General features: G+C 48.2%; 1 protein-coding gene across 1 annotated transcript in view; it reads right to left on the bottom strand.

Annotated features, from left to right (window-relative positions):
- Positions 1 to 27,500, bottom strand: part of LOC308153208 (LIM and calponin homology domains-containing protein 1-like) — a gene marked incomplete at both ends in the record, with an annotated part of 130,386 nt that overhangs the window by 17,182 nt on the left and 85,704 nt on the right. The window contains 3 exon segments of the mRNA XM_080526294.1: positions 6,999 to 7,266; positions 13,901 to 14,099; positions 17,686 to 17,796. Coding sequence (XP_080382420.1) covers positions 6,999 to 7,266; positions 13,901 to 14,099; positions 17,686 to 17,796 — 578 coding nt within the window.

The following is a 27,500-nucleotide window of genomic DNA, read 5'->3' as shown; positions in this document are numbered from 1 at the left end:
ACCTTAGAGACACACACACACCTTAGAGACACACACACACCTTAGAGACACACACACACCTCAGAGACACACACACCTCAGGGACACACACACCTTAGAGACACACACACACCTCAGGGACACACACACACCTCAGGGACACACACACACCTCAGAGACACACACACCTCAGAGACACACACACCTCAGACACACACACACCTCAGGGACACACACACACCTTAGAGACACACACACACCTCAGAGACACACACACACCTCAGGGACACACACACACCTCAGAGACACACACACCTCAGAGACACACACACCTTAGAGATACACACACACCTTAGAGACACACACACACCTCAGGGACACACACACACACCTCAGAGACACACACACACCTCAGGGACACACAGACCTCAGGGACACACACACACCTCAGAGACACACACACACCTTAGAGACACACACACACCTCAGGGACACACACACACACACCTCAGAGACACACACACCTCAGAGACACACACACCTTAGAGACACACACACACCTTAGAGACACACACACCTCAGGGACACACACACACCTCAGAGACACACACACACCTCAGGGACACACACACCTCAGAGACACACACACACCTTAGAGACACACACACACCTTAGAGACACACACACACCTTAGAGACACACACACCTTAGAGACACACACACACCTTAGAGACACACACACCTCAGGGACACACACACACCTCAGAGACACACACACACCTTAGAGACACACACACACCTTAGAGACACACACACCTTAGAGACACACACACACCTTAGAGACACACACACCTCAGAGACACACACACACCTTAGAGACACACACACACCTTAGAGACACACACACCTCAGAGACACACACACACACACCTCAGGGACACACACACCTCAGGGACACACACACACCTTAGAGACACACACACACCTCAGAGACACACACACCTCAGAGACACACACACACCTCAGAGACACACACACACCTCAGAGACACACACACACCTTAGAGACACACACACACCTTAGAGACACACACACACCTCAGGGACACACACACACCTTAGAGACACACACACACCTCAGAGACACACACACCTCAGGGACACACACACCTTAGAGACACACACACACCTCAGGGACACACACACCTCAGGGACACACACACCTTAGAGACACACACCTTAGAGACACACACACACCTTAGAGACACACACACACCTCAGGGACACACACACACCTCAGGGACACACACACCTCAGGGACACACACACCTCAGAGACACACACACCTTAGAGACACACACACACCTCAGGGACACACACACCTCAGAGACACACACACCTCAGACACACACACACCTCAGACACACACACACCTTAGAGACACACACACCTTAGAGACACACACACACCTCAGAGACACACACACACCTCAGGGACACACACACACCTCAGAGACACACACACCTCAGAGACACACACACCTTAGAGACACACACACCTTAGAGACACACACACCTTAGAGACACACACACCTCAGACACACACACACCTTAGAGACACACACACACCTCAGAGACACACACACACCTCAGAGACACACACACACCTCAGGGACACACACACACCTTAGAGACACACACACACCTCAGACACACACACACCTTAGAGACACACACACACCTTAGAGACACACACACACCTCAGACACACACACACCTTAGAGACACACACACACCTTAGACACACACACACCTTAGGGACACACACACCTCAGGGACACACACACACCTCAGAGACACACACACCTTAGAGACACACACACACCTCAGACACACACACCTCAGAGACACACACACACCTTAGAGACACACACACACCTCAGACACACACACACCTTAGAGACACACACACACCTTAGACACACACACACCTTAGGGACACACACACCTCAGGGACACACACACACCTCAGAGACACACACACCTTAGAGACACACACACACCTCAGACACACACACCTCAGAGACACACACACACCTTAGAGACACACACACCTCAGGGACACACACACACACCTTAGAGACACACACACACCTTAGAGACACACACACCTTAGAGACACACACACACCTCAGAGACACACACACACCTTAGAGACACACACACCTCAGGGACACACACACCTTAGAGACACACACACCTCAGACACACACACACACACACCTTAGAGACACACAGACACCTTAGAGACACACACACCTCAGGGACACACACACACCTTAGAGACACACACACACCTCAGGGACACACACACACCTCAGGGACACACACACCTCAGGGACACACACACACCTTAGAGACACACACACCTCAGAGACACACACACACACCTCAGAGACACACACACACCTTAGAGACACACACACACCTCAGGGACACACACACACACCTCAGGGACACACACACACCTTAGAGACACACACACACCTCAGGGACACACACACACACCTCAGGGACACACACACCTTAGAGACACACACACCTCAGACACACACACACCTTAGAGACACACACACACCTTAGAGACACACACACACCTTAGAGACACACACACACACCTTAGAGACACACACACACCTCAGAGACACACACACACCTTAGAGACACACACACACCTCAGAGACACACACACACCTCAGAGACACACACACACCTTAGAGACACACACACACCTCAGGGACACACACACCTTAGAGACACACACACCTTAGAGACACACACACACCTCAGGGACACACACACACCTTAGAGACACACACACACCTCAGAGACACACACACAGCTCAGAGACACACACACACCTCAGGGACACACACACCTTAGAGACACACACACACCTTAGAGACACACACACACCTCAGGGACACACACACCTCAGAGACACACACACACCTCAGAGACACACACACACCTCAGGGACACACACACACCTTAGGGACACACACACCTTAGAGACACACACACCTTAGAGACACACACACCTTAGAGACACACACACCTTAGAGACACACACACACACCTCAGGGACACACACACACCTCAGAGACACACACACACCTCAGAGACACACACACACCTCAGAGACACACACACACCTCAGAGACACACACACCTTAGAGACACACACACCTTAGAGACACACACACCTCAGGGACACACACACACCTCAGGGACACACACACACCTCAGAGACACACACACACCTCAGAGACACACACACACCTCAGAGACACACACACACACCTCAGAGACACACACACACCTTAGAGACACACACACCTCAGACACACACACACCTCAGAGACACACACACACCTCATAGACACACACACCTCAGAGACACACACACACCTCAGGGACACACAGACCTTAGAGACACACACACCTCAGGGACACACACACACACCTCAGGGACACACACACACCTCAGAGACACACACACCTCAGAGACACACACACACACCTCAGAGACACACACACCTTAGAGACACACACACACCTTAGAGACACACACACACCTTAGAGACACACACACACCTCAGGGACACACACACACCTCAGAGACACACACACACCTCAGGGACACACACACACCTCAGAGACACACACACACCTTAGGGACACACACACACCTTAGACACACACACACACCTTAGAGACACACACACATCTCAGAGACACACACACACCTTAGAGACACACACACACCTCAGAGACACACACACACCTTAGAGACACACACCTTAGAGACACACACACCTCAGGGACACACACAGCTCAGAGACACACACACACCTCAGACACACACACCTCAGAGACACACACACACCTTAGAGACACACACACACCTTAGAGACACACACACACCTTAGAGACACACACACACCTCAGGGACACACACACACCTCAGGGACACACACACACCTCAGGGACACACACACACCTCAGAGACACACACACCTCAAGAGACACACACGCATATGTGTCCACATTTCCATTGTGTTTATTATGTGGCGCACACACACACACACACACACACAACCACCCACTCCCTCACACACACACACACACACACACACACACACACACATTTTTACATTTTTGGCATTTAGCAGATGCCTTATTCCAAAGCAACTTACAATCGATACATTTGACACACTCACACGCACACGCACACACACACACACACACACACACACACAACCACTCACCCCCTCACACACACACACACACACACACACACACACACACACCACCACCCACTCCCTCACACACACACAAACACATACACACACAAACACACACACTCAAATCGATACCTCAGGACTGTTTCGAAATGACTTTTTTTAAGATTCTTGATTTGTCTACAGTGCAAAATGTCTTTTCTTGTTACTGGCTCTCACATTGGCCTCAGCTTCAGCCAATGAAAACAGACATCTGGTCTCCATCAGCCCCGCCTTTCGTGCCACCGCCGTACCCCCCCCCCCCCCCCCCCGCAATATTTCCCTCTCCTTGTCTTCAACATGCATGTTCAAAGTCAGACAGAGGGACGTTCCTAGTCTTCTCTCCTTCATTCGCGGAATCACAACATGAGGGAAAATTGGCTAGAGAGAGGGAGTGGAAGAGAGGGAGAGGGAGGGAGGGAGAGGGAGGGAGAGAGAGAGAGGGAGTGGGAGGGAGGGAGAGGGAGAGAGAGAGAGGGAGGGAGGGAGAGAGAGAGAGGGAGTGGGAGGGAGGGAGAGGGAGAGAGAGCGGGAGTGGGAGAGAGAGAGAGGGAGGGAGGGAGGGAGAGAGGGAGAGAGAGAGAGAGGGAGTGGGAGAGGGAGAGAGGGAGAGGGAGAGAGAGAGAGCGGGAGTGGGAGAGAGAGAGAGACAGAGGGAGAGAGTGGGAGAGAGAGAGGTGGGGGGAGAGAGAGAGAGAGAGGGAGAGGGGGAGAGAGGGAGTGGGAGAGGGAGAGAGAAGGGGAGAGAGAGAGAGAGAGAGAGAGAGAGAAGGGGAGAGAGACAGAGAGAGACAGAGGGAGAGAGTGGGAGAGGGAGAGGGGGAGAGAGAGTGGGAGAGAGGGAGTGGGAGAGGGAGAGAGGGAGAGGGAGAGAGTGGGAGAGGGAGAGGGGGAGAGAGAGTGGGAGAGAGGGAGTGGGAGTGGGAGAGAGGGAGTGGGAGAGGGAGAGAGGGAGAGAGAGATAGAGAGAGAGAGAGAGATAGAGAGAAAGAGGGGGAGGGGGAGAGAGAGAGGTTTGAGGTGAGAGGTTCCAAAGTGCCTTGTCAGGTCTGTGTGGAATACAAACACATCAGAGATATACTACAGAGAGAGGCCCTCCGTCACGTTATGCAGACAAAAGATAAACATCTAGAGTTTGTTTTGTCTAAACGGTAATAAAGCAGAGATTACATTTTAGCGAATTGGCGGCCCATTATCTGCTGCTCCTCACAGCTGAGAGCTGTAGGCTAATAAGCTGCTAAACAGAGTTAGCCAGAGTTATCGCTGTGTAAACAAACCAAATCATCTCAATATGTGCTCTTAATCCCTGATGTTGCGTCTCCTCCAGAAGGTTGTCGTGGAGAAGGAAAAACTAGTGGCGGTTGAATTGTCTTCCCCATCTTTAGTGAATCCTACAGTCAAATAAGTAGGGAGGCTTGAGAGTAATGGAGTAATGGCTTACCCGTCACTACTAAATCAACGCGTCCAACCATAGCCCGTAATAATATGTGTCGCGGTCTGGTGAACTTGCAAACAACACGCTCACTCGAAGGGGTCAAAAAGTGAAACTTATTGTGTCAACAATATCTAGTTTTTTTTTTTTTTTTCATAACACCGACTTGAAGTTTTAAAGTACCCACACGATATAATAAACAACAGTTCAACGATCACTAAATACTTTTATAATTTCTGGATTGGATTCACTGTTCTCGTTTGCCGGAGGCTACCGGTAAGGGAGACTTGACTTGTAAACATACTTTCGTTTTAGCTCGTGTTCAAAAGCAAGAACTGTGTGTTCATCTTGTTATGTGTAGTTATGTTTTACACAGTTTAGACCTTCGTAGCGATGTGTTTTGTTAGCCGCTAGCAGAGTTCATAGCTGTGGTTGCGTTTAGAGTCACTTTTCTCCCATTCAGTGTTTGAGGTGTACCAACATTCAAATACGCCAGTCGTGTTCAATTCTTCTCCGATTTCAATGTATGACACATAATTTGAAAGCTTACAATCTGTAGTTTAAGCACATGTAAAAAAACGAAGCAAAAAAAATGCCTTCTGGTTGCACATTTCACCAGACCGCGTCACATATGGGCCTGGAGCTGTGATGAGTTATTGCACTGGCACTTACGAAGAGGCACGACACAGATGACGACAGCTGCATTGAAATGAGTACAAGTGAGCAATGCCAAAGTCAGCAAACTTCCAGAACTTTCCAAAAGACTAACACTAACTCTACTACTACGACTACGACTACGACTACGGCTACGGCTACTGCTACTGCTACTGCTACTGCTACTGCTACTACTGCTGCTACTGCTACAACAACTACTACTACTACTACCACTACCACTACTACTACTACTACTACTACTACTACTACTATTACTATGGCTATGGCTATGGCTACTGCTACTGCTACGACTACTACTACCACTACCACTACCACTACCACTACCACTACCACTACCACTATTACTATTACTATTACTATTACTACTACTACCACTACTACTACTACTACCACTACCACTACCACTACTACTACTACCACTACTACTACTACTACTACTACTACCACTACCACTACTACTACTACCACTACTACTACTACTACTACTACTACTACCACTACCACTACCACTACTACCACTACTACTACTACTACTACTACTACTGCTACCACGCATGCTTATGTCGCTCACCTGAAGGGTCTGTCGCCCCCTATGGGTGAGGTGGCTGTGCTCCAGCTTTTGCGCCCCCCCTCCTCCTCGCCGCCGCGGTCCCCCCCCCTCTTCTTGCGCAGCGGCGTGGGGACGTAGGCGCTCTGGTTGCTCTTGTTGGGCAGGTACTGGTTGAAGGGCACCACGCAGCGCTGCTCGCTCACCGAGGTCCGCCGGGCCAACATGTCGTCCTTCCGCACGTCCGGCAACTTCCTGTGAGGGGCGTCGGACTCTGAGTCGCTGCCGCGGCCTGAGGAGGGGGGGGGGGGGGGGGAGAGAGGGGGGGGGTGGGAGAGAGAGTGTGGGAGAGAGGGAGCAGGAGAGGGAGAGAGAGGGAGAGAGAGAGAGAGAGGGAGAGAGAGAGAGAGAGGAGAGAGAGAGAGAGGGAGAGGGAGAGAGGGAGAGAGAGAGAGAGAGAGTGAGGGAGAGAGAGAGAGAGAGAGGGGGGGGGGGGGGAGGGAGAGAGGAGAGAGAGAGAGAGAGGTTGGACTTGGGTTAGAAGAGTCTTCTAGTACAATGGAGGATGTGAACCCGCTCACAAAAAAAGGAAAAGCAGGACACTGCGGTTCTGGAATGAAAAATGGTTTATGAGTTTAAATTCATGTTCCCAAGAAAAGCATTTCACAACCCCTCGCCTCTGAGGACCACTCGGCGGTTTGGTTTGGGTTTTCCATTCCTATCGAGCCTCCTCGGATCAGCGAAAGTCCGTACTGGGCAGAGGGCCTGGTGGAGGCGAGAGAGAAGAAGCAACACAGTAGGCTAATCAGACGTCTGAGTCCAAAACAATAAACCGAGGAATCAGTTGGAAGGAATACCAGGAGAATGAAGACGTCCCCCAGGACCTGCCCTAGATCGCTATGTGACCGTTCGTTGTGTGCCTGTTGTACTGTAGAAGCATCACTTTTAACCACCACTGTGCTCTCTTCCCAGAGCCTCTCTCTTCTAGTACCTCCTACCTCCTGGTATGCGGCTGGTTATTGTGTGTGATAAATCAATCCTACCTGGGCCAACGAGGTAGAAAATATTGCCTTTTGTCAACCCCGTACATCGGCCGTGAAAAGGTTGGCGGTCAGGGTACGTTGGGTTTTAAGACACTGTACGAAACAAATCATCACCTCAGAGAGTGTGTGTTTTCCTTCTGCTCTCGGATCCACTCGACTGTATTGTCCGACTAAATGATAGTACCGTACTGCTGTTCAAGAGAGGATTCATTTGGTGTACCCAGCTGTGTCCCACGTCAAAATTATTGATGCATTGTCAGTCTTTGTTAAATGTCCACACCTGGCTTTGCGCATCACTCAAAGTCTTCCCCCTCTCTCTCTCTTCCTAAATTCCTTCCCCAAGATGTGCAGCACATGTGCAGCGCCCATAATCCTCCTCCTCCTCCCCCCCCTTGGTCAAGGCACACTCTGTGATACGTAAGGTCAAACACTAAATCTGTTTGTCATATCCCTCCATTGTTTCGACACAGTTCATGATTTTGGGATCCCGGGATAAACACACCAAGGCTAAGGAAGCGGCCTTGGGGTATTTCTGCATCGAATTCACCAGCGGTTTTCAAAAACTACAAGGTTCTAGCCTCCGAATTGGAACCATGAGCAGGTTTCACTCATGCGTTGAAGCCTTTATCGGAGCGACATGTTTCTAATCATACGTTATACACCACACGGTCCACACATGGTAACAGTCAAGCATGTGTATGTGTAGCCCCGGATTACGGGTCAAGGTCATACAGTATACTTAGGTGACTGGCGTGTTCACATGTTACGATACTACGGTCGAAAGGCGTTTCACACTTAAACGGGCCTACACTTGGGAGTGTAAGATGCTCTTTTGGACCGTGGTTCAATGCCACACAGCCCAGGTACCTCTCCTCTCTCACGGAAATGTGATTAGGAAATGACATAACATTGACGTCAGGTACTGGGTCCGTTTCCCAAAGCCGTTGACTGGGGATGGGGCAGAAAAAGAGCGGGGGGGAAACGAAGAGAAGAACCGTGTTGAGTACAGTACAGTAACTGCCTTTGGCTAGCAGCACAAAGCGCTCCATTCATCCACAGTAGCGCGTTGATCTACATAACTGCCCAAACAAAAGAGAGGGCCGCCGATATCACATTTCTTTTTGAGATTAAATTAAATTCCCCCCTGTCCTCTAATTATATTTGGGGGGGTGAGCTGAGTTTGTGAGCTGAATGGCGCAAGGAAGCAGCAACAGAATGGCCTCTCTCTCCACAAGGTCAGTCCATGTGGAAGACCTGGGTTTATGTACTTAGTATAAACAGCAATAATTGGCAGGCCCCTTGTTCCGCATGTAATCAAACCTCCCTATCTTGAGCTGATCCCAGGACTGGCTCTGTGGCCTGCCCCTCTGTTCTCAGGCTTGCTGTCTGGGCCTGTTGGAACTGATCCAGAGTCAGATGAGTGATAGGGCTGTGTGTAGGAGGCCATATAGCCTCGGGACGGTGAACATCCGATATCCAACCGACTCTGCAGTGTATTGTACTGCGTAAAACCACAAAATAGCCCCTCTCATATTGTCGAATACATATTACGCAAACCCAACACCCATAAATCCAACACAAAATATGATGATCCTGACTTGATAATACCCTCCGGTAACAAGGTTTCTTGCTCATCTTTGTATTGTGCGTCACTGTGGTGACATCCCTACTCCCTACTTCAATTCTCTCCGTGTCCCTGGCCTTGATAGGACCAAACTGAGATCTGGTTTCCCGGATGAAGGGTAAATCCTAGACTAAACAGCATCCTCCTCCATGGGTATTGTCCATTGAAAATGCTTTTTAGTCTGGACTGGAAATAGAGGGTTAACCTATGTCGGGAAAACCGGCCCTGAGTGTCTCCGTAACACAATACCAAACTTAACACCAAGCAACCAAGCAACCAACCAAGCAACCAACCAACCAACCAAGCAACCAAGCAACCAAGCAACCAAGCAACCAACCAAGCAACCAAGCAACCAAGCAAGCAACCAACCAAGCAACCAAGCAACCAACCAAACAACCAAGCAAGCAAGAAACTAACCAAGCAACCAACCAAGCAACCAACCAAGCAACCAACCAAGCAAGCAACCAAGCAAGCAAGCAAGCAAGCAAGCAAGCAAACAAGCAAACAAGGAACCAAGCAACCAAGCAACCAAGCAACCAAACAACCAAGCAAGCAAGCAAGCAACCAACCAAGCAACCAACCAACCAAGCAACCAAGCAACCAAGCAACCAAGCAACCAAGTAACCAAGCAACCAAGTAACCAAGCAACCAAGCAACCAAGTAACCAAGCAACCAAGTAAGCAACCAACCAACCAAGCAAGCAAGCAAGCAAGCAAGTAACCAACCAAGCAAGCAAGCAAGCAAGCAAGCAAGCAAGCAAGCAAGTAACCAACCAAGCAAGCAAGCAAGCAACCAAGTAACCAAGCAACCAAGCAACCAAGCAAACAAGCAACCAACCAAGCAACCAAGCAACCAAGCAACCAAGCAACCAACCAACCAACCAACCAAGCAACCAAGCAAGTAACCAACCAAGCAAGTAACCAACCAACCAAGCAAGCAAGCAAGTAACCAACCAAGCAAGTAACCAACCAAGCAACCAACCAAGCAACCAAGCAACCAAGCAAGTAACCAACCAAGCAAGTAACCAACCAAGCAACCAACCAACCTAAAGCCTTTAACTAAAACGCTTGGTGCTCTTTCTCCCTTGGAGACGTCTGTTACTCCTTCACTTTCCTCAGAAAACACAACCCCCCCCCAACTACCCCAGACAGGGTGAACCCCCGCCCCCCAGCTACCCCAGACAGGGTGAACCCCCGCCCCCCAGCTACCCCAGACAGGGTGAACCCCCGCCCCCCAGCTACCCCAGACAGGGTAACCCCCTCCCCCCCCTCCCCCCAGCTACCCCAGACAGGGTGAACCCCCACCCCCCAGCTACCCCAGACAGGGTAACCCCCTCCCCCCCCTCCCCCCAGCTACCCCAGACAGGGTGAACCCCCACCCCCCAGCTACCCCAGACAGGGTAACCCCCTAGCCCCCCTCCCCCCAGCTACCCCAGACAGGGTGAACCCCCGCCCCCCAGCTACCCCAGACAGGGTGAACCCCCCCCAAGCTACCCAAGACAGGGTGAACCCCCTCCCCCCCCTCCCCCCAAGCTACCCCAGACAGGGTGAACCCCCTCCCCCCCCCTCCCCCCAGCTACCCCAGACAGGGTGAACCCCCCCCCCCCCAAGCTACCCCAGACAGGGTGAACACCCCCCAGCTACCCCAGACAGACGGGCAGCGTGGCATGCTCCCGTGCTCCCAGGCCTGACCTACGTTTGGTGACGAATGTCGTAACCTTTTATGGGCCCACATTAAAAGTTAAGCGGTTGCGTTGTGAACGCACTGTGGCAATCAGCAGCTTTCTATGGCAACTTATGACACAGAGTGGCATTATAAAACACCTTGATACCGAGCCAAGTCATACTTCAGAGTCCATTTGTGTTCTTCAATGACGAGCACGAATCTACTTCACAGCTGTTAACAGTTTATAAGTCTGACTTTCTGTCATAAAATCTTTATTACTGCATCATATATACATATATACAGTAACATACTACCATAATAACTACATGCAACATGGTGGAAGCACTGTAATATGACGTTTCCACCAGTGCTTATATATAACCCTTGTTTATGGAGTTAACATAAAGTAACTTCATCCCAAACAACAAGATTCACAAGTTGCTTGGTGCCAACTAGGCCTGAAGTAGTCTGGGCACACACATACACACACACACACACACACACACGCACACACACACACACACACACACACACACACACACACACACACACACACACACACACACACACACACAAGGGCACTGAAGTAGTCTGTACCAAGGGCAATGAAATGTGGACCACTGGTCAGAACAGCTGAAATGGTGTGTGTGTGTGTGTGTGTGTGTGTGTGTGTGTGTGTGTGTGTGTGTGTGTGTGTGCATGTGTGTGAGTGTGTGTGTGTGTGTGTGTGTGTGTGTGACTGTGTGTGTGAGTGTGTGCATGTGTGCGTGTGTGTGCGTGCGCGTGTGTGTGTGTGTGCGTGTGTGTGCGTGTGTGTGTATGAGTGTGAGTGTGTGTGTGTGTGTGTGTGTGTGTGTGTGTGTGTGTGTGGTGTGCGTGTATAGGCTAGTCATTCTGGACAGATTCCTGTGGTCAGGCCTCATTCTTGGAAAAGCCCTTGACCAATCAAGTTGTTTAAAAGGCCCTGGAAGACTAATCATGGGGGTTTACGACGTGGGGTCCTAAGAGTCTTCTTGGCTTGCTTTTCGCCTGACTGGAAAAAATATATAATATATATATTTTATATTTCTATCAAGAGAGAGTCTAGTGGTGATGTTAATAGATATTATACAGCCTCTCATATTACATAGCCGCTAATACACAGAAGCATGTTGGTTTAACCAGTATAGTTTAACAGCAGGCTTAGTTTAGCCCAAGGGGGCTATAGGTCGAACTAAGCGAGGAGAGGGACTATATTAATCACCAATAGAGAGTGTGAGCATGTGTGTGTGTGTGTGTGTGTGTGTGTGTATGTGTGTGTGTGTGTGTGACTAAGTACACAGTACTGGAGAGCGTGCTTACTGGATACGTCACAAACAGAAACTATCACACCCGACTGTGGATGACTGATAGTCTCAGATGTCAGATGTCATCACCCTTCAGATACTAACAGATGGAGAGAGTGTTTTTGCTCAGAACTGTTGTCCAGAAATACAGTGGAACCCATCAGTCAATACTGCTATCCCCCCACCCTCCCCCCATCCCTCCCTCCCTCCCCCCTTCACTCTGCCATCTGATCTCAGTGTGCGCTCCTTGTGTCAGTGATATCACTCAACACATGTCCCTTCAAGAGTGCCTTCAAAGACACAGAACCCATGACAACGGGCTCAAACACTCTCGGCGACACAAAACAGCCTTTGTACACATGTCAATAGCGGAGGGACGCCCTGCCAGATGATGTCATAGATATGAGACAGGAGGGCGAAGAGTAGCGAGCCTGTGTCTGAATGGGACCAGATAGATACACCACTACCACTGGATGGATGCCAGGGGGAGGCTGGTGGAGGTAGAAATCGGAGGATGGGGGGGCTCATTGTAATGCATGGAACGGAATAGGTATCAAACACCAGTCCAGCCCTCATGCCATTCCGTGCGTTAGAACAAGCCCGTCCTCCGATTTCAACCTCCACCAGGCTCCACTGAATAGGTGGATGTATACAGGCAGAATAGCCTATTTGACATCATCATAGGATTGCAACTAGCAGAACTGGTCTCGGATCAGTCAACTGTCAACTATTATCAACTATTATTATTACTATTATTTGCTCTCTGTGAAGTGCATTAGGTTCTGGGCCCTGGACAGTCTGGACGGATTGATGGCAGCTGCTGGACTGAAAAAATCAGGTGTAGTGCTGAGGCACAAATATGTACATTTCAAGCCTGCAAACTGCGACACTTTAAATAAATGTGCAATAACACTATGTGCAATATGACAACCCTAGTCGTCTATCTGTACAGTATAGTATAGTGGATAGTGTACATAGCCTTTATTTATGTAAACCAGCTCCTTCCCTTCTTTTTTTTTTTTTACGTTTTTTTTTCTTTCCTAACACCAGGGGAGCCACCCCTCCTAAATTTCGTTGTTTGGTACCTGTACTGTAGCAATGACAATAAAGACCATAAAGACCATTCATTCATTCATTGGGTCACATTTTTGTAAGAGAAATTGAAAAATGTTGAGAAATGCGCTATACAAATAAAACTTGATTCGATTGATTACCAACTGTCAACCGTTATAAACTGTCAACTGTCATCAAGGTAAACAGTCGTCCTACCATCGCTGCTGCCGCGGGCGACCAGCACGTCCGGCGAGGGGGTCTGTCGGGAGCGCGATCCGAACGAGTCCAGGCTGTCGAAGGAGTCCTCCCTGCCGTGGCGCGGGGGGGACAGCGAGTCGCTGCGCTCCGAGTCCCAGCAGTCGATGTAGCCGCTGTCGCGTATGCTGCGCTTAGGGCTCTCCGTGTCCTCCGCCTCCTAACACACACACCACACACACACACACACACACACACACAACACACAAAAAGACCACAACCTTTAGTGTTTCAAGATCATCCGTGGGTCTGTCCACACACCGAATCTGACCTGCCTCCCCTCACCATGCCTCCACAGGCAGGTCTAACCCTCCGTATCGCCACGTTCATGTTCTACCTCGGTCTGTCCCAGGCAGCGGTGTGTGTGACCCCCCCCTCCTCCTCCTGCAGAACCCAGCCCTGTCTGGGGCCTCCCCCTGCTTCACACCGCTAATGAACGCCGGGGGAAAGCCTTTCCTGTCCGCTGAGGTGGACTTCCTGGTCCTGCCCTGTTTCTCTGCCCCCCCCCCCCCCCCCCTGCCTTCTTCCCTCCACCTCTCCTGCCCCTCCACCCTCCACCCATCACCCACTCAACTCCCTCTTAATTCTCCTGCCATTCTCTCTGCCTTTCTCTCTGGCTCCCCCCCCCCCAGTCTCTCTCCCTTTCTCCCTTTATCTTCACCCCCCCCCCCCCCCCCTCCCTCACACCGCCAGATCCTGAATCAGGGAGGATGTTTGTTTGGCTGAACCTGTGTCGGGGAGGGGGAGGGGGGAGGGGGAGAGGGAGGGGGAGGGGGGAGGGGGTTGTGGGTACAATGGCTTTCAGTGGCCACTCCACCAGGAGGGACATTCCTGATTGGTCAGATCAGTCCAGGGACCGGCTGGACCAATCGTGGCGTGTTGCCACTAGCAACTTTCCATTTCATGCCCTGAGTTCTTCAACTCTAGACACTAGAGTCCCCTGCATCAAACATTTTTACTGGCTGTAAATAGTAAATGGACTGCACTTATATAGCGCCTTATTCCAAAGCGCTTTACAACGGCCTCTCATTCACCCATTCACACACACATTCACACACCAATGCCGGCAAGCTGCCATGCAAGGTGCTGGCCCGCTCATTGGGAGCAATTTGGGGTTCAGTGTCTTGCCCAACGGCACTTAGACATGTGGTCAGCCTGGGCTCGAACCGCCGATCTGCCAACCTTGCGATCATTAGACGCCGGCTCTACCTCCTGTGCCACAGCCGGTTGTCTCTCTAACCTGCCATTGGCTGTCTCTCTAACCTGCCATTGGCTGTCTCTCTAACCTCCCATTGGTTGTCTCTCTAACCTCCCATTGGCTGTCTCTCTAACCTCCCCATTGGCTGTCTCTCTAACCTGCCATTGGCTGTCTCTCTAACCTCCCATTGGCTGTCTCTCATTGGCTGTCTCTCTAACCTCCCATTGGCTGTCTCTCTAACCTCCCATTGGCTGTCTCTCTAACCTCTCATTGGCTGTCTCTCTAACCTACCATTGGCTGTCTCTCTAACCTCTCATTGGCTGTCTCTCTAACCTCCCATTGGCTGTCTCTCATTGGCTGTCTCTCTAACCTGCCATTGGCTGTCTCTCTAACCTCCCATTGGCTGTCTCTCTAACCTCCCATTGGCTGTCTCTCTAACCTCCCATTGGCTGTCTCTCATTGGCTGTCTCTCTAACCTCCCATTGGCTGTCTCTCTAACCTCTCATTGGCTGTCTCTCTAACCTCTCATTGGCTGTCTCTCTAACCTCCCATTGGCTGTCTCTCTAACCTCCCATTGGCTGTCTCTCTAACCTCTCATTGGCTGTCTCTCTAACCTCCCATTGGCTGTCTCTCTAACCTGCCATTGGCTGTCTCTCTAACCTGCCATTGGCTGTCTCTCTAACCTGCCATTGGCTGTCTCTCTAACCTGCCATTGGCTGTCTCTCTAACCTCCCCATTGGCTGTCTCTCTAACCTGCCATTGGCTGTCTCTCTAACCTGCCATTGGCTGTCTCTCTAACCTGCCATTGGCTGTCTCTCTAACCTGCCATTGGCTGTCTCTCTAACCTCCCATTGGCTGTCTCTCTAACCTGCCATTGGCTGTCTCTCTAACCTGCCATTGGCTGTCTCTCTAACCTGCCATTGGTTGTCTCTCTAACCTGCCATTGGCTGTCTCTCTAACCTCCCATTGGTTGTCTCTCTAACCTCCCATTGGCTGTCTCTCTAACCTGCCATTGGCTGTCTCTCTAACCTCCCATTGGCTGTCTCTCTAACCTGCCATTGGCTGTCTCTCTAACCTCCCATTGGTTGTCTCTCTAACCTGCCATTGGCTGTCTCTCTAACCTGCCATTGGCTGTCTCTCTAACCCCCCATTGGCTGTCTCTCTAACTCTCTAACCTGCCATTGGCTGTCTCTCATTGGCTGTCTCTCTAACTCTCTAACCTGCCATTGGCTGTCTCTCATTGGCTGTCTCTCTAACTCTCTAACCTGCCATTGGCTGTCTCTCATTGGCTGTCTCTCTAACCTGCCATTGGTTGTCTCTCTAACCTCCCGTTGTTATCTTTCGTTCCGTGGAGACGTGGCCTCCTGTTTTCCTGGACCGTAAGGACCAGAACATCTGGGAAACCATTTTGGTTTCTGAGCGGCCCTGATTCCTCATTTTAATAGAATAGCAGAGAGGGACGTCACGTTTTTTTTCAGAGATTGAAATGGTATAAATCGCCGTGGAGTGACATCATGCCCTGTCGCTGTGGACACGGAGGGACGGTTGCTAAGACGAACCGACTCTCCAGGGCTCTGTTAAACCCTACTGGCCCTGCAGACTACAGGCCTGAGGTCATCACTGGACAGACTGAGAGAGAGAGAGAGAGAGAGAGAGAGAGAGAGAGAGAGAGAGAGAGAGAGAGAGAGAGAGAGAGAGGGTGTGTGAGAGAGAGTGTGTGAGAGAGAGTGTGAGAGAGAGAGAGTGTGTGAGAGAGATAGAGAGTGTGTGAGAGAGAGAGTGTGTGAGAGAGAGAGTGTGAGAGAGAGTGAGAGAGAGACTGTGAGAGAGAGAGAGAGAGAGAGTGTGTGTGTGAGAGAGAGAGTGTGAGAGAGAGAGAGAGAGTGTGTGAGAGAGATAGAGAGTGTGTGAGAGAGAGAGTGTGTGAGAGAGAGAGTGTGAGAGAGAGTGAGAGAGAGACTGTGAGAGAGAGAGAGAGAGAGAGTGTGTGTGTGAGAGAGAGTGTGAGAGAGAGAAAGTGTGTGAGAGAGAGAGTGCATGAGAGAGTGAGAGAGAGAGAGTGTGTGAGAGAGAGTGTGTTAGAGAGAGAGAGAGAGAGAGAGAGAGAGAGAGGGTGTGTGTGAGAGAGAGTGTGTTAGAGAGAAAGAAAGAGAGAGAGAGAGAGTGTGTGTGAGAGAGAGAGTGAGAGAGAGAGCGAGAGTGAAGGACTTTTCCAAGGATGACTCAATGATGGAGGGATGGGTGGAAGAGGAGAGGAGAGCAGAAGATGGGGGGTGGAATTTATCACACCCACCTCCTCAAAGGATCTATAGCATAACCTTCAACCAGTGTGTGTGTGTGTGCATGCTTGTGTGTGTGTGTGTGTGTGTTCATGTGTGTGTGGTGTGTGTGTGTGTGTGTGTGTGTGTGTGTCTGTGTGTGTGTCTGTGTCTGTGTCTGTGTCTGTGTCTGTGTCTGTGTCTGTATCTGTGTCTGTGTCTGTGTCTGTGTCTGTGTCTGTGTCTGTGTCTGTGTGTGTGTGTGTGTGTGTGTGTGTGTGCATGCCTACCTTTCGCATCTGTGCCAGCAGGCCCTCAAACTCCTTCAGCTCCAGAGTGGGCCCGTTGTAGGAGGTGCAGCTGTTGGCGGCCCGGCCCAGCCAGTAGATGCTGATCAGAACCTGGGGAGCAGAACGTCGACAACGGGGTCAGAACCACCGCCGGGATGGACCGGATCGACCCATTCAAACCAGGGACCCAACTACGAGCTAGTAGCTAGCCTGCGGATGTTTGTGTTCAGGTTACTAGGCAACAGTAACCAGTTGAAGTCCAGTTGAAGTTCAGAACTTTTTTTTTTTTTTTGTAAAATAAATGATTAAATAAACCAACAAATCATAATCTGATGGATAGATGATTCTCTTACTTAGGCAAATCTATCTGATGTAAGTCGGTTTGGATAAAGATGTCTGCTAAAACAAAAAAGTGCTAATACATGGTCGTTAGCTGCTGATAATGTATTACAAGCACAACAACAGCAACAACAACAACAACAACAACAACAACAACCGTCGATTCCCTTCAAGGGCTGTGACCGGAAAACCCCAATTTCTCTTCAAAAATGGCCGCCCCAGGCCGTGTTGAGTGCGCACGGGGAAGAAGGCTTTGAGAACCGTGAGAACTCTCCTGACAGCTCCGAGGCTCTTATCCACAACGTTAACTGCGACTGACAGCAACACAAGCATTCCCGTGCACCTGAGAGCCTTGTGAGGACCATCTGTCTGACTACACTCATCCTGTACGTCTGGGTGATGGAGGCCAGAGGCTCCGTAGCATACGTTACCCATTAGCTAGCAAAAATATACCTTCTCCCACAGAGAGACATTTCTAAGTAACAGCATCCCCCCCAAACTATACACTGTTCTAAAGTATGACCGCTTGGCTACTTACTCAGTACACAACAACTCCATTTCCCAAAAGTTGTGTTTTTTCTACAAAAGTTTCAAGTTTATTGTTTTACGTCACATTACACATGCGTAAGAGAGTACAGTTCTTAGGCTTCGGTTCCTGACATTGCAGCAACACGAGCATACAAGGTCGTTGTTTTTTTCTTCCTGGAATGTTTGTTTAACACTATAACAGCCGTGCCTATTTTACCTACTAGTAGAGCCGCCTTGGGGGTCAAATAGACCCCCTTTTTAGAATGTAAATCTGCTATTTACAGAGAGATCACTAGAGGGCGCTTCTTTTTTTTTAGCCTGCCTCCTACACAGACAAACTGCAAAACAGCTTTATACTAGCTCATCCTTAAGTGATTTTGAAAATGTAAGGATACTGGGGTGGTAGAACGCACATATCTAGGAACAGTCATGAAAGGAGGGTCCTGAAATTTGATCGAGTACAAAGATAGAATTTCTTTTTTACTCACAGGGGTCCCCGTGAGTCTACGGTTCATGGAGATGCCAGGAGTAGACATACGTACACCCTAATTCATGCTCTACCCCTATCCTCCTTGTCTTTCATTTGTGTGGCGATCGAAAGCCTTTCAAAGCCTTTTATCAAAATCAGCTGAGAGGAGGTTTACCTCCGGGTCATTTTGACCCGGCCCACTTCCTATCGCTCCGCTATGCTGCTGGCCAGCAGACTGCTGCACAAACAAGACAAGACCTTACCATTGTCCTGCTGGCCCCAATACAGGTCGATAGCAGCACAATGCTCACCACACACACAGACACACACACACACACACAGACACACACAAAGACACACACAAAGACACACAGACACACACACAAACATTAACTCTCCGACTAGGGCTGCACGATTTGGGGAAAAAAATCGAATTGCGATTATTTGGACAGATATCGCGATTGCGATTAATTTGCGATTTTTTTTTTTTTTAATAGCAAAAAAAAAAAAAAAAAAAAGGGAAGTTTTTGTAAAGTGTGGCCATATCTCCGGCTAGGAAGGTCGTATCAACGTGCAATTTGTTTGTACGTCTTCAGGGGACTTAGAGGCTCCCTCCTCTAGCACCCCCACAGCCCGAGCTACGAGTGAAAGAACTAAACTTACATTGGGTTGCTTTAAAGTTGGGTTGCTTTAAAATCAAGCTTCAGATTAAAACATGTGATGGAGCATTACTAACCTGACTCAGGTGGTTTGTTTCACACAACCATCTAGGAAAGCTTAATTGGAAGCTGTTTGGAAAAGGGCAGGTACTTTCAAAAAATACTTGGCAGGTGATTGGATGAATCTATCTATCACCTATTTTCAGAGAGCATTACCACATGATACCATCAAACTATTAGCTGCCTGTGGTACTTTTTCAAGTGCTGATATAGGTTTGTGGTGTTGCCTCTGGATGTAGCGACTGTTCCACGACAGGTCGTGCACAACACCTGTTTTTGTTGCACATCAGTCGTCCTAAATCCGAAATACTTCCACACAACAGAAGTGCTGCTTTTCTTCGGGACTAAATCGTCCAACGTTGCTTCTGGTTCTGCTGAAGCCATTATCCACCATGAATGTTGCTATTGCTAGCTACCGAAACGTGGGCGTTTCACGTGCGATGTTGTTGGTGTGCGTTCATTGACGTTGACGTTCACGTTCATTGTTGACGTTCATTGTTGACGTTCATTGACGTTGACGTTCATTGACGTTGAATCCGACGCGCTGTATGACGTATCCCATACGGGTAGTGGTGGTCTAGTGAGTTGGACTTGTGATCAGAAGGTTGTGAGTTCAAATCCCGCCTGAAACCACACCACTACTAGTGTGCCCTTGAGTAAGGCACTTAGCCCTCAGTTACTCCAGGGGGAATGTCCCTGTAATTCGTAATTGTAAATCACTTTGGATTAAAAGCGTCTGCTAAATAGCAAAAAAAAAAAAAAAAAAAAACGCAGGCAAATCGCAGGCTTTGCGATTAGCTAATCGCATCATTTCAAATCGCGATTTCGATTTAAAATCGATTAATCGTGCAGCCCTAATATAGAGTAGTCTAGAGTAGTCTACAGTAATATAGAGTAGTCTACAGTAATATACAGGGGTGCAAACTGGTGATGGTCCAAAAAGGTGACACTCAAATACATGCTCACATCCAGTCATCCGCTCACTGCTCTCCATCAAAAATGGCTCATCCATCAATAATATTACATAATAACAACTGCTCTGATTAGATTGCTTAGATTGTTTAATACATCAACGGGGGGAAAAGCGAGATGAACTCTGCGCGAGTATCATGCTTCCTCCATTGAACAGAATGTCCTATCTATTCCATTCAAAGTGTTTTAGCCTTCCCCCTTTCCACTGGTAATAAGGAATTGGCAAGAATAGATCGATATAAATAGATAAACATAATGCAGCACTATCATGCACAGATCAGCCTTAAAACATGTAACGTTAGATATATAACGGAGCAATGTATTTCTACGGAAAGGCTGACTGACGCGGGGCTCATACAATCTCCGCGTTTGTTATAGATACGAGTGCTCCGGTGTCTTGCTGGTAGTAAGTCAAATATATTTATTTATATATACAGCATATGGATGTTACGTGCCTGTTACCTGCCGCTTTCAGTTCTAGTAGTTTAGATCTCGCAACCAGGGAAACGCCGACATGTGTTAAAGGGAGCAAGACGCGAATCTACCGGCATCTGACTCATGAGTGAACGGCGATAATAGGTAGATAACTAGCTTAAGCATGAGTCGGGGTAGAGGGTTTAGGTGAGTCGGGGTAGAGGGTTTAGGTGAGTCGGGGTAGAGGGTTTAGGTGAGTCGGGGTAGAGGGTTTAGGTGAGTCGGGGTAGAGGGTTTAGCTGAGTCGGGGTAGAGGGTTTAGGTGAGTCGGGGTAGAGGGTTTAGGTGAGTCGGGGACTCGGGGTAGAGGGTTTAGGTGAGTCGGGGTAGAGGGTTTAGGTGAGTCGGGGTAGAGGGTTTAGGTGAGTCGGGGTAGAGGGTTTAGCTGAGTCGGGGTAGAGGGTTTAGGTGAGTCGGGGTAGAGGTACGTAGGTGAGTCGGGTTGGAGGAGGGTGTGGTACAGCACCTATGATACTGAATCACGCTGAAGGTTTACACGGAACAATTGGGAATTAAATGGCGAATGAAAACATAAATAATTATAGCTATCGCTGGTATAATTTAAGTGGGTACTACTGATAAACGTTTGTGTCAAACGAGGTCACGACCAAACCACATGATAGATTATAGGTGATTATAGGTAGATAACTAGCTTAAGCAGCATAAACACAGCACATTTTGTTTGACAAAATACCTCACTCCTGTTGAGAAGTTATCGCAACATAGAAATAACTTCTATGTTATTTTATTTTATTACTTCTTATGTTTCTACTTCTATCTTAAGACCTTTTTATTTCAACTGCAGCAGAGTTTAGCAGACAGGAAGATGTTAGCTTGGGCATCATGTGACTTGGATGAGATGAGATGTAGAGCCGCCCCCCCCCCCCCCCCAATGTATTTTTTTCCAGATCTACATGATTCACGTAGGTCACCTATTTTGAGGTAAAAACTGCGAATTTCGCCGAAAGGTGACAAGTTTGCACCACTGAATAGAGTAGTCTACAGTAGTCTACAGTAATATAGAGTAGTCTACAGTAGTCTATAGTAATCTAGAGTAGTCTGCAGAAGTCTAGAGTAGTCTACAGTAATATAGAGTAGTCTACAGTAGTCTACAGTAATATAGAGTAGTCTACAGTAGTCTATAGTAATCTAGAGTAGTCTGCAGAAGTCTAGAGTAGTCTACAGTAATATAGAGTAGTCTACAGTAGTCTATAGTAATAGAGTAGTCTACAGTAGTCTATAGTAATCTAGAGTAGTCTAGAGTAGTCTACAGTAGTCTACGGTAGTCTATAGTAATCTACAGTAGTCTATAGTAATCTACAGTAGTCTATAGTAATCTAGAGTAGTCTAGAGTAGTCTACAGTAGTCTATAGTAATCTACAGTAGTCTATAGTAATCTACATTTACATTTTTGGCATTTAGCAGTCGTCTTATTCCAAAGCGACTTACAAATGATACATTTGACTAAGCAAGGGGATCATTAATTCACCAGACGTAGCAGGAAGAGTAATCTAGCTCAGGCCAAGGGCCATTGGCCCGACGGTCGTCGTTTAATAGACACTGGAGAAACAGTACATGGGTGTAGAAATCTTAGGAGACACAGTATAGGGGGAAGCAGGTGTCTCAGTGACTGCCGCGTTGGCGTACAGGTGGTGGGGCCAGTCGGCCAGCAGAGGTGGAGGAGCGGAGTGAACAGGCTGAAGTTTGGGAGGTGACCATTGTCTGTAGGTAGGCAGGGGCTGTCCCTTTTGCTGCCCGGTAGGCAAGTACCAGGGTCTTGAATCTGATGCGAGCTGCTATCGGTAGCCAGTGCAGGGTGCGAAGGAGGAGGGTGACATGAGAACATTTGTGGAGGTTGAACACCATACGGGCAGCAGCATCTTGCAGCCCCTCCCCACTAATGATCACTAAACGACCGGACAGGTGAACTCACTCAGTCACAATGTATTAGTGACTAGTGCTACATTCACACGGCAGGTCTTGATGCTCAATTCCGAATTTTTACACAGATACGATTTTTTTGTTTGGCAGTTCACATTACTTTTAAAATGTGACCTACATTTGACCTAGGCCTACATTGACTCCCGTGTGAACATTCCACGGCCCTGAACAGACTCACATGTGCAGAAGGACAGCGCACTGTTTACAATAATAATAATAATACATTAGACCAGGGGTGCTCATTACGTCGATCGCGATCGACCGGTCGATCGCGAAGGTAGTGTGGGTAGATCACACGGCATTGAAAAAAAAAAAAAAAAAATAAAAAAAAAAAACTTTTTTTTTTTTTGAAAAGTAGCCGGGGACGCCTCCCGTCTGGACCACACAGGAGAGGGCATCACTCAGCCCCGCGCCGCCTCACAACACACACACACACACACACACACACACACACACACACACACACAGACAAGCACACACACACACAGACAGACAGACAGACAGACACAAGCACACACACATGCACACACAGACAGACAGACAGACAGACAGACACACACACACACACACACACACAGACAGACAGACAGACAGACAGACACTCACACACACACACACACACACACTCCGCCGCCCGGAGACGTCGATGGCACCTGGCTTGGCACTGGCCAGTCTGGTGTAAACCACTCAGAGCTCCTGAGTTAATGTTAATGTTAATGGACTACCAGTGTGAATATTTGTTATATAGTTTAATAAATCTCTTCTTTGATTTTGAAACAGTGTAGCATGGCCTTAATTTGTTATTATTACAGTACATTTTTGTGTTCGCAGCAATGGCAATATGTTTTATTTGGTTGGTAGATCTTGTTGAGCTGGTAATTTGAAAAGTAGCTCACAAGCCTAAAAAGTGTGAGCACCCCTGCATTAGACTTATATAGCGCTTTTCTAGACACTCAAAGACGCTTTACAAACTGAAAAGATTGAGTAGTAAAATAAAAAGAAACAAATAAATAAATAAAATAAAGTATAGGGGTCTAATTAATTTGTAGATGACTAAATCTAAATCTAAGTGTCTTTGTAGGATACAGGTCTACTGTATACTGTCTGCAAGTATATCTAGATTTATGATATATAATATATATGATAACATGATAACATATATAGGATAACATGATAACGTTACAACCGGATTCATTTTCAAGTTGTTGTGCAGCGGAAGCCGGCAAAGATATGAGCAAGATAACAGCAAATAATGCAAATTAACAGTAATTGAAAACACCAAATGGTTTCACTAAAAACTCCTTCCAGGGCTCACAGCCTCAACAGAAACACAACTCATAATGCACAACAACCAAAAAGACAATGCATTAAACAAGATACAATTCACTTACTTCAGACTTGGAAAAAAGGTAGCTCCACTCAGTCACAATGTATTAGTGACTAGGTGACTGCTGCCCAGGCTTAAATAGCTGTCAAAAGTGTTGAAGCTCCACCCAATGCAAATTAACACCAGAGACTTCAAACACCAAGTGGTTTCACTAGAAACTCCTTCCAGGCCTCACAGCCTCAACACAAACACAACTATAACCTACAATTACCAAAAACTAGGGCTGCACGATTTGGGGAAAAAATCGAATTGCGATTATTTGGACAGATATCGCGATTGCGATTAATTTGCGTTTTTTTTTTTTTTAAATAGCAAAAAAAAAAAAAAAAAAAAAAAAAGGAAGTTTTTGTAAAGTGTGGCCATATCTCCGGCTAGGAAGGTCGTATCAACGTGCAGTTTGTTTGTACGTCTTCAGGGGACTTAGAGGCTCCCTCCTCTAGCACCCCCACAGCCCGAGCTACGAGTGAAAGAACTAAACTTACATTGGGTTGCTTTAAAGTTGGGTTGCTTTAAAATCAAGCTTCAGATTAAAACATGTGATGGAGCATTACTAACCTGACTCAGGTGGTTTGTTTCACACAACCATCTAGGAAAGCTTAATTGGAAGCTGTTTGGAAAAGGGCAGGTACTTTAAAAAAAAAATTCAACCCTAAGTTGCTCACAGTGTTAATAGACACCATGTCTTTTGCGAGGTAGTGCGTGATGGAATTTGTTATTTCACGGTGCCTTCGTGAGCCCTTTTCATATGCCGTAACAGCCGCAAACGACTCTGAAACACTAGGTTGTTTAACTTTGTTAGACTGGGCTACGGGACGTTCACTCAACTCTCCCTTTCTGACCGCACACCCGTCATACAGCTGCCTGTGGTACTTTTTCAAGTGCTGATATAGGTTTGTGGTGTTGCCTCTGGATGTAGCGACTGTTCCACGACAGGTCGTGCACAACACCTGTTTTTGTTGCACATCAGTCGTCCTAAATCCGAAATACTTCCACACAACAGAAGTGCTGCTTTTCTTCGAGACTAAATCGTCCAACGTTGCTTCTGGTTCTGCTGAAGCCATTATCCACCATGAATGTTGCTATTGCTAGCTACCGAAACGTGGGCGTTTCACGTGCGATGTTGTTGGTGTGCGTTCATTGACGTTGACGTTCATTGACGTTGACGTTCATTGTTGACGTTCATTGACGTTGAATCCGACGCGCTGTATGACGTATCCCATACGGGTAGTGGTGGTCTAGTGAGTTGGACTTGCGATCGGAAGGTTGTGTGAGTTCAAATCCCGCCTGAAACCACACCACTACTAGTGTGCCCTTGAGTAAGGCACTTAGCCCTCAGTTACTCCAGGGGGAATGTCCCTGTAATTCGTAATTGTAAATCGCTTTGGATTAAAAGCGTCTGCTAAATAGCACAAAAAACGAACAAAAAAAAATCGCAGGCAAATCGCAGGCTTTGCGATTAGCTAATCGCATCATTTCAAATCGCGATTTCGATTTAAAATCGATTAATCGTGCAGCCCTATCTCACACACACACACACACACACACACACATTAACTCACACACACACACACACACACATTAACTCACACACACACACACACACACACACAGACACACACACACACACACACACACACACACACACACACACACACATTAACTCACACACACACACAGACACACACACACACACACAAGGCAGGTGCTATGCTAGCACGTGTTAGCGTAGCCCTGACAGGCTAATTTACTATGCCCATCTCATCTGCCCCTACATAGGTGGCTGTGTGGACTCAGCAGTCTCTACTGTGGCCATATGAAGATCACACACACACACACACTCTCTCTCTCTCTCTCTCTCTCTCTCTCTCTCTCTCTCTCTCTCTCTCTCTCTCTCACACACACACCCTTTTAGCAACGTGAGCAGAAGCTGACTATACTCTCATTTCTAATATAAGTCATCTAGTGACCCAGGGGGTGCTGCTTTGATAAGGCAGATACATGGACATGAAACGGTGTCTAAAACGGTCCTCTGTGGCTCAGCTGGTGGAGCAACAATGCTTAGGTTTGGGGTTTGATTCCCGCTGGGACCATCTATACTGAAATGGTAAATGGACTGCACTTATATAGAGCATTTTTGCTGCTCCAAAGCGCTTTACAACGGCCTCTCATTCACCCATGCACACACACACACACACATTCACACACCAATGGCGGCAACTCACTGGGAGCAATTTTGGGGTTCAGTGTCTTGCCCAAGGACACTTCGACATGTTGGCCAGCCGGGGCTCGAACCGCTGATCTGCCAACCATGTGATCGTTAGACGGTGAAGACGCCCTGAAACATGTATGCACTCACTGCAACGTAAATCGCTTTGGATAAAAGCGTCAGCTAAAATGGCCGTAAAATATCATCATTTAAAGTGTGAGTTGAACATTTTCTCAGGCATGGAGAAATGTGCCTCCTTTTCCATTACAAATCCATTGATTATAGCCGATGTTGTTTTTGTTTTCGAAGCAATTTTCATGTCAGTGGTGCTAAGACTGCAGACCGGAGAGAGCTATGGCAGGAATGAAGGGAGGGTAGGACCGCAAACAACAAGATGTTTAAACCAGTCCCCAGGTGACAGCCGTGTGACCTCACGCTGCAGGCGTGTACACACACTCACTCCTATACTCACACCACTATCTAAACATGCTATCTAAACATGCTATCTAAACATGCTAGCTAACCACCTCAGGTCAGGGTGAGGGTAGGCCATCTTCCCTGTCATACACCGTCTCTGTTCTCCAGCAGGGCTAACAGTAGCCGTCTCTCTCTGACATGTGTGGACGTACCTGTCAGGCTGTCCTCCAACCAGGATAGGACAATGACGTCTTTGTGTCTTACACCGACAGTCAGTCACACACACACGCACGTATGCACGCACACACGCAGACACACACACACACACGCACGCACACACACACACACACACGCGCACGCACA

Source organism: Nansenia antarctica (assembly GCF_963989245.1).
Source record: "Nansenia antarctica genome assembly, chromosome: 3".
Taxonomy (NCBI): Eukaryota; Metazoa; Chordata; class Actinopteri; order Argentiniformes; family Microstomatidae; genus Nansenia; species Nansenia antarctica.
The sequence above is the reverse complement of the archived record's forward strand: the minus strand, read 5'-3'. Positions and strand labels throughout refer to the sequence as shown.